Consider the following 8,192-nt stretch of genomic DNA (forward strand, 5'->3'; position numbering starts at 1 on the left):
CGCTTCTGGCAGGCGGTCTCCCCCCCCTTGTCCCCAAAGTGTCCACCTCAGCATTTCGGGGCCCGCCCACAACTTTCTTGTGACAGCGTCGCCCGGCGATACTTGTCTCCTTTCCCCCCTCCCCCATTCATTCTCCGTCCCATCCTCTTCCCTCTCCCATTCCATTCAAACCACTACTTCTCCTCATCTCTTCTACCCCCCGACCTCCGTCTCCTCTCATCAACGTCTCTTTTTCTCGTAAGCCTTTCGATCTTGCAGTTTACTGACTCGCCTTTGACTTCTTGTTTCTTTTTTGCCTGCTTCTGAGCCTTCCTTTGAGCCTGAGCTAATCCCGTTTCTGGACAGCTTTCCCATACACACACCGTAATCCACAACCATGGAGGGTACGTCGCATCACGTTCGCGCCGCTGCATCGCCGCGCCTGTTCAATCCGGCACGAGCATCGCGGGAATCATCTCTGGACCATCGCTGACTTTGTTTCTCTACAGAAGAAGTTGCCGCCCTCGTCATCGACAATGGGTAAGCTCCCCGCGTGTCCCGCCTGTCTCACCGACCTCTCGCCTACCTCCCCGCCTCCTCTCTCCCCCCTGGCCCAGATGCCACCGCATCGTCTGATGTCCGACAACGGCCTCGACGTCGATGCATATGGCCTTGCGGATCGAGACTCGCTCAAAACAATCGTAATGTTCTCGATAGCTGACTCGATGCTAGTTCGGGTATGTGCAAGGCCGGTTTCGCCGGTGATGATGCTCCCCGAGCTGTTTTCCGTGAGTACCCCACTTCCCAAGTGTGCCACACCCAAAGGCCTGATATCGCATCCTTTGGGCGCGTGCACCACACAAAAATGAACAGCCCTGCTAACCTCGCAATCTAGCTTCCATTGTCGGTCGCCCCCGTCACCATGGGTAAGTTTGATATTTGCGACACCTCCTGCCGCCTCCCGTGGCCAGAAACTGACAGAGATCAGTATCATGATTGGTATGGGTCAGAAGGACTCGTACGTTGGTGATGAGGCTCAGTCCAAGCGTGGTATCCTGACCCTGCGATACCCCATTGAGCACGGTGTTGTCACCAACTGGGACGACATGGAGAAGATCTGGCACCACACCTTCTACAACGAGCTGCGTGTCGCCCCCGAGGAGCACCCCGTCCTGCTCACCGAGGCTCCCATCAACCCCAAGTCCAACCGTGAGAAGATGACCCAGATTGTCTTCGAGACCTTCAACGCCCCCGCCTTCTACGTCTCCATCCAGGCCGTTCTCTCCCTGTACGCCTCCGGTCGTACCACCGGTATCGTCCTGGATTCCGGTGATGGTGTCACTCACGTTGTCCCCATCTACGAGGGTTTCGCTCTTCCCCACGCCATTGCCCGTGTCGACATGGCTGGCCGTGATCTTACCGACTACCTCATGAAGATTCTTGCTGAGCGCGGTTACACTTTCTCCACCACCGCCGAGCGAGAAATCGTCCGTGACATCAAGGAGAAGCTCTGCTACGTCGCCCTCGACTTTGAGCAGGAGATCCAGACCGCCGCTCAGAGCTCCAGCCTCGAGAAGTCCTACGAGCTTCCCGACGGTCAGGTCATCACCATTGGCAACGAGCGATTCCGTGCTCCTGAGGCTCTGTTCCAGCCTTCTGTCCTGGGTCTTGAGAGCGGTGGCATCCACGTCACCACCTTCAACTCCATCATGAAGTGTGATGTCGATGTCCGAAAGGATCTCTACGGCAACATTGTCATGGTATGTTTTGCAATATTGGTATCAGTGATCATTTCTAACTCTGGCACAGTCTGGTGGTACCACCATGTACCCTGGTCTCTCCGACCGTATGCAGAAGGAGATTACTGCTCTTGCTCCTTCTTCCATGAAGGTCAAGATCATCGCTCCCCCCGAGCGAAAGTACTCCGTCTGGATCGGTGGTTCCATTCTTGCTTCTCTGTCCACCTTCCAGCAAATGTGGATCTCCAAGCAGGAGTACGACGAGAGCGGTCCTTCGATCGTTCACCGCAAGTGCTTCTAAGGTGTGTATTTTATGGAAGAGTTACCGGACAGTAAACTGACTGTGGCAGCAAAACGACCGACAAACAAAAACCTCCCACCCGCGCAACGACGACAAGATCATGGAGGTGGCGGCCGGTGCGGAGCCTTGGGTGGTTGGCGCGCATCATGGTCGAATCTCATATTTACGAAAAGTTTTTGACATGGTCAAGAGGGGGTGGGCGTTGCGCTTGCTATGAAGAGATGTGATGGCCCCTTCATTGTAGTTGCGCGTGTAATGCGTGCCTAGGGGTAGAAGCCGAGGTTGATCATACAAATACTTTTTTACTTTCCGCTTAGAAATGTTGAAATCAAACGAGGTGATGACAATGGTGTTATGCCTGCCAGTGAGCAGATCCATGTTTAACGTAGATATCCATTATCATAAAAGGGGCACTCATGAGCAATCGTCATGTTGGTTTGTCTTGAGTATCATGTAGCTCTGAGACATGATCAACGACCTGGGCATGATGTACAGATGTGCCCTCTCCATCTGTAGGATCAGGCGTGACCGAGTTCTCGGCGGCAGCAACAGCAGCCTTCTCCTCTTCAAGCTTCTTATACTTCCTCCGACTCTTCTTGGAAGCGCTATCTGCTTTCTTCTTCTTGACCTGGCCCACAATGGCTGATCGACTCTGGTCACCGTTGTGGAATTCGTCGACCCGTTGGGCTAGGAGTTCGCGGGCGTGCTTTCGGTTCTGGTCGCGGGAGCGGGTTGCTTGTGACTTGACGACGATGCCGGTAGGGATATGCTTGAGTTGCACTGCTGAATTTGTTTTGTTCTATCATGAGCGGTGACATATTAGCCATTTGTTACTGGATGACTGGTAAGGTCCATGGGTTGGAGTAGAGAAAGGTGTTGCATGGGTAATGGGCGTTTATACAATCTTTTGGCCGCCTGGACCGCTTCCTTTGACGTATGATTCTTCAATTTCGAACTCTGGTGGAGGCTTCGGTCGTGGAGGGAGAGCTTTGGCAAGCTGCGTGGATATAATGGTAAAGGTACGGACGGGTGATCCGAAGGGCGACAGGGCGGCGCCTAGGCGGAGGGGTCGGAGGAGGGTACTAAACATTATGATGATTCCATTTCGTAGCTCTTTAGTAGTAAATCTAAAGGGGTGAGAGAGGTCAATTCCTCGGCAATGTTGTGTATGGTCAACAAAGCGAGGGGTTCATCTCGAGTCGACGTTGACTGTGGGCGGACAAGGCTGCGTCACACAACCTCTGGTCGTCGCCTGTGCCACGAGGCAAGCCACAGCCGCGGCCACCACTGCCACCCGTCGCGTGCACGGGTAAGGAAAGTAACACTTGACGCCCACCCCCTGTTCCTTCCGCAGGACATGAGAGGCAACCAAATTTCGGGAGCGTCGGTGCGGTGAGTGGAGGACCCTTTCCCTTTCTCATTCGATTCCCTTTCTCCTGGATTTCATCTTCTCTACCTTCAAACTGCGACAACAAATTGAATTTTAATCGCTCGACGACGACGACGATCCTTGGTATAAATACTCGCACGCGCAAATAAAACTTGGACCTTTCCTTTTCATCAATTCGACATCATGGCGGTTCTTGGAGCGTTCCGAAAGTGGTTGAGCCTCAAGCAATACCAGCTCGAGGTGACTTTTAGCGTCTACATGTTTACGCCCTGGGAGAAGTTCTTTTTCAGTAGGTCCCTCTATCAGCATGATTCCTCGTGCTATCCATCCTTGCGCGTGCATAGCTAACCAATCCCCAGGCTCCATCGTCTTCCTCCTCTTCAGCCTGACCTTTATCGCCGCCTGCCTCTACCTGCCACACCACATCTCCTTCCTGTGCGGCCGCGCCTGGTATTACATCAACGGGGAGCACATTGACGTCGCCGAGGCCATGCACGAGGTTGTTAGGGACATTTCTGCGAGCGCGCTATCGGGGACCGTGGCGGACGTGACCAAGGAGGCGGCCGAGACGGTGGTCAGGGAGCTATGAGTACGGACATGTCTTGATTACCCGAGAGTGTCTTGTGAAGAGATGGAAATGTTGTCCCTGGAGGCTACGATGCATGGAGGTCCCGCGAGGCGGATGTTTGTTTGGCGTTACGATATCATGGATACGGATCTACAACACCTTGGCCAATAGATGGCTTAATGATAATACACATTACACCCAGTTGCATGTGCAATTTGCGAGTGTGGGCATGAATCTGCCCCTGAAATGCAACCCAGCGCGAATATACCGGGCTCCGGACGTGTTGGACGAAGCGAGCCCCTGATCGGCAGCTGATCACGAGCAGTCATGATTTGTTTATGACATTGCAGCAGTCATTAGTATTGCTATGAGTCACTAGGCACTTGAAGGTACTCCTGTGAGAAGGCATACACTCTGACAGAGCTGTCCTCTCCTGCGATAGCCAACTCATACGCCCGATCTGAACCCTCTCTAGCAACAGGTCGGAAGGCAAGCTGAAGCACAGCCTTGGGCAAACAGAAACTAAGATGGCAAGTTAGCAATCACCTCTCTGGAGCGAGTTTAAAGGATCCATACGCTTCGCAGGCAGGCTTCTCAACAGCATCTGTCCCGTCCTCCTTGATCAAGTACAGGTTGAGCCGACCAAGCTCCGTGCCAACCGCAAGGACAAACCTCCCATTGACAAGTTGGGGAATAAAGTCAACAGACGTCACCGGTGAAGCACACGGGATAGCGGCCGCTTGTGTGAACTTGAGCTTGCCGTCTTCGTCGGGTTTGGCTGCCCAGATGCGAACCTGCTTGTCACGACCGGCTGTGGCAAAGACAGGTGCTGTGGACAGAGCGGGTGCCCACGCGGCGTCGAGGATCATGCGGGTGTGACCCTTGGGGTTGATCTGGAGGAGTTTGTATGCTGCCTCGTCTTCAGGGGCGCGTTCAAAGACGGCCCACTGGCGGTCACGGCCAACGCTCAGGAGGAACTGGTCGTCAACAGAGAAGCGGAGGCGGGTGGCCGTGAGGGAGTGCGCTGTCAGGGGCGGCCGGAGCTCAGTCCAGCGCTTCGTCTCGAAAAGGCGGATGACGGCGTGGTTGGTAGAGCTAGCTTTGCATGCACTAGCAACGAGAGATCCGTCATGGCTGGCAGCGAGACACGAGATCTCGTAGCCGTGACCGTAGAGCTTCTCTGTCTCTGGCCAAAGGGTGTGTCGAGAGAGTGTCTCCTCAAAAGGAGGATGTTCAATCTCGAGGTAAGACTTCTTGACCACTGAAGCTGGATCCATGGCATCACGATCACGGTCGTCGATGGGCTGAATCTCCTGATCATCCTCCACAGCGTCGATAGCTTTGTTGGACAAACCTAGCACAGGCATGTTGGCAGCGTCCGGCATACTCTGGACATCAACACCGCCACCGATGCCTGCGAGTCGGTTAAGCATCGAAGCAACAGCCTTGGGCTCGCTAAAGACTCGCATGAGCTTCTCGTCAGCCCCTGACACAAACTGAGAAGCTCCGAGAGAATCGATGCAGTTGAGGTCATAGCCATGGATCTGGGGTCGAGACATTTCGTGCCATGTCTCTTGCCCTGGCCTGTTCCAGCGAGTATGAAGTCGTGTAGTCTGGTCTGAGCTCGTCGAGAGGAGATACTCGCCATTCTTGGCCCATGTAATACCAGTGACGGCTCTTGTGTGTCCTGTAATAGCAATGCAAGGTCGCCAAGAATCCTCTGAGGGGATATATTCCCAGCGTCTCCAGCTACCGGTGCGGCCGAGACAGGCAACAGACTTGCCATCAGGAGACCATAAACCTGTCCAGAAACCACCAGTGCTTCCAGTAGCTGTGGTCGCGCCCTTTTCTCTGCTAATCTCACCAAGTCTCGCCATGCTGACCCAGATACCAGAGCTCGGGTCTGCCTCCCAGATGGCGAGCGAGTTATCCGCCGACGTGGACAGTAGTTGCAGCTTTCCGTCATCCTGTCTCCTCCAACGGGCACTGTAGATCCAGTCTTCGTGTCCTAGGAGCAGAGCTTCGAAGGTGACGGAAAAGTCCTTTCCGGCAGACTTGAGTCGATGAGCCTTGTTTGAGGGTGACTTTCCGGGGAGGTAGGCGTCGCTTGATGGGTCGGAGCCGCTGGCTGCTAGGGCGGGTAGTTCCTTGCCCTGGTGTATCCTCCAGATGCGGACGTACTTGTCCTGGCTGGCCGAGGCGAGGAGCAAATCACTCTCAGGGGCGGATGTCTCCTTGGCGAAGCTCAGAGATCGTATCCAACCTTCATGACCCGCCAACGTCGCCTGGACTTCAAACTTGATTTGTTCCGCTTTGGCCTCAGCGGTGAGGATCTGGACGATATCTCGTGTGCCGGCAGACGCTAGGACAAGGACATCTCCATCTTGATCGGCATGACTGAGTGAAATACAAAGGGGAAAGTACTTGGGAGCAGTCTTGATAGTCTGAAGCAACGCAAGCTGGTCGTTTTCAAAGTTCCAGATCTTGATAGAAGCATCTGCACTTCCAGTTGCAATCAACCACCGTTGAGACCCTTGGACTCTGAGAACGGTGATGCAGTTGATAGCACCCGAATGCTCAGAAGAGGTCTGGATGGGCTTAAAGTCGTATCCTGTTTTAGAAGCCTTCCATAGAATCAAGGTCTTGTCGTCTGAGCCTGTTATGAGGTATGTGTTGGCGTCTTCGTCTGCTTCAGGGAGGAAAGCCACAGCCTTGACGGTGGTTTTATGTCCACTCAAGAGCGTGCTGACTCCTTTTGGAGGATCCAGCTGTATGAATACAAGTATTAGCAAGAGTACATTATATAAAACGCATAAAAGAGGGGAAATCAATGAAATGTGCCTTTCAACATCAAGGTGACTCATGTACTCACCGAAGGCTGCCACAAAGCAACATTAATATCAGCTCCAAACGCAAGGATCCCACTCCGACTCCAGTCAGCAACGGCCGTCTGTCTGTTTGCCCCCGACGACAGGTACTCGACCGACACTGGCCTCGTGCCCATCTTTGATCAGAAAAGCTGTCTTGTGGTTAGGAATGAGTCTGAAAAGTGTGAGCTCCTCGAATTCTGATTGGCTGTAGACACCAGAGGTTGAGGTTGGGTGAAAAAATGCACCCGTGCTTGCTTATGTAATTCTCTTTTCTCTGCCTTTGAGTGGCTTCCTCACTCAAACAACCACAAACGACGACAGAAAAGCAAATAAACCAACGTTTCTTCTCATGGAGGCTCAAGTGGGCACCTTGAAAAAACTACCACGTTTTTTTCTCTAATACTACATTAATTTTTCTTTTTCTCTTCCTGGCTGAATGACCCGTTGAGGAAACTTCAAATTTAGTTCAGGCGGAAATAAACGATCCGACGTCGTTGTTGCCCAATCTTACCTTGCAACACCAACACACACCCATCACCAAACCACACATCGTGGGAGCAAGGCTTTTTTTCCACGCGACAAAAGCAAATACGAAAAAGAAAAGGAAAAATAACCAGGCACAACGGTCGCCCCCGGCCGTTTCCCTTCGTTTGAATTCTTGGCAGTAACAAAGGCCAAGACCGTCTCTTCTACACCATCGCCACCATGGTCGAACAGTCTAGCCTCACCATCACGGTCGAGTTCTCGTCAGTTTCATCTAGTTCTTTTTTTTTTCTCTTCACTCCTCCTCCGCCTTTATGATCTATCATTCTCTCCTGCTTCACCTCTCGTCTCGTCGAGCCACCCCTATGCATCCATCATTTCACGAGTGTCCACCAGGCTTTTGGGAAGCCTGTCCCTGAAGCCGACACTCTCTCTCATCTCCCACCTTGTTTTTTTTTTTTTTTTGGCCCCGCGGACAACTCTGATTTTTCCTTACTTTTGCAATCTCCTTGCTCTCATTGCTTTTTCTTCCTTGTTTAGTAGGGTCACTAGCTAACCTTGTCGGCCTCAGTGGCGGCCTCGAGATGCTCTTCTCCGACAAGCGGCACCATTCTCTTTCGATACCTGCAGTAACTCAGGAGGGAAAGCCTGCAAACATTGCATACCTGATAGACCATTTATGTCAGAACGTCATGCAGGACTCTCGGAAGGACCTCTTTGTTCTGGACAGCCACCTGTACGTCTCCTCTCCTTCATCAGTCTTGATATAGCCACTATCCCCACTCCCCTTTTACACACGCGGCTGCAAGTGCCGCCTGGGTTTCGTCTCGTCGCGTTGGGTCCAGGGACACCACGCTCGCTC

The 8,192-nt window shown here is 53.0% G+C and overlaps 4 protein-coding genes across 4 annotated transcripts; 2 read left to right on the plus strand and 2 right to left on the minus strand.

Annotated features, from left to right (window-relative positions):
• Nucleotides 1–141: 141 nt before the first annotated feature.
• On the plus strand, nucleotides 142–2,366 carry NECHADRAFT_63567 (uncharacterized protein). The gene is made up of 8 exons (XM_003050001.1): nucleotides 142–237; nucleotides 346–383; nucleotides 489–519; nucleotides 712–767; nucleotides 875–905; nucleotides 968–1,739; nucleotides 1,789–2,020; nucleotides 2,069–2,366. Exons 2-7 carry the CDS (start codon nucleotides 377–379, stop codon nucleotides 2,017–2,019), a joined length of 1,128 nt encoding a protein of 375 aa, XP_003050047.1. The 5' UTR covers nucleotides 142–237; nucleotides 346–376; the 3' UTR covers nucleotide 2,020; nucleotides 2,069–2,366.
• An 80-nt stretch (nucleotides 2,367–2,446) lies between these two features.
• On the minus strand, nucleotides 2,447–3,109 carry NECHADRAFT_84770 (uncharacterized protein; the record flags this gene model as incomplete). The annotated part of the gene is made up of 2 exons (XM_003050391.1): nucleotides 2,447–2,818; nucleotides 2,921–3,109. The coding sequence occupies 2 exons, from the start codon at nucleotides 3,107–3,109 to the stop codon at nucleotides 2,447–2,449; spliced, it is 561 nt and encodes a 186-aa protein (XP_003050437.1).
• Nucleotides 3,110–3,592: 483 nt separating this feature from the next.
• NECHADRAFT_84771 (uncharacterized protein) lies at nucleotides 3,593–3,998 on the plus strand (the record flags this gene model as incomplete). Its single annotated transcript, XM_003050002.1, has 2 exons — nucleotides 3,593–3,698; nucleotides 3,769–3,998. 2 exons carry the CDS (start codon nucleotides 3,593–3,595, stop codon nucleotides 3,996–3,998), a joined length of 336 nt encoding a protein of 111 aa, XP_003050048.1.
• Nucleotides 3,999–4,519: 521 nt separating this feature from the next.
• Nucleotides 4,520–6,981, minus strand: NECHADRAFT_48873 (uncharacterized protein; the record flags this gene model as incomplete). Its single annotated transcript, XM_003050392.1, has 2 exons — nucleotides 4,520–6,745; nucleotides 6,850–6,981. The coding sequence occupies 2 exons, from the start codon at nucleotides 6,979–6,981 to the stop codon at nucleotides 4,520–4,522; spliced, it is 2,358 nt and encodes a 785-aa protein (XP_003050438.1).
• Nucleotides 6,982–8,192: the final 1,211 nt, after the last annotated feature.

Source organism: Fusarium vanettenii, assembly GCF_000151355.1.
Source record: "Fusarium vanettenii 77-13-4 chromosome 9 genomic scaffold NECHAsca_6_chr9_2_0, whole genome shotgun sequence".
In the NCBI taxonomy this organism is placed as follows: Eukaryota; Fungi; Ascomycota; class Sordariomycetes; order Hypocreales; family Nectriaceae; genus Fusarium; species Fusarium vanettenii.

What these genes read in the sequence shown, in the direction of transcription:
- NECHADRAFT_63567 (XM_003050001.1), top strand. An exon ending in GCCCTCGTCATCGACAATGG is followed by an intron (nt 520 to 711) that starts GTAAGCTCCCCG and finishes ACTCGATGCTAG; the next exon opens with TTCGGGTATGTGCAAGGCCG. An exon ending in TGCTCCCCGAGCTGTTTTCC is followed by an intron (nt 768 to 874) that starts GTGAGTACCCCA and finishes CTCGCAATCTAG; the next exon opens with CTTCCATTGTCGGTCGCCCC.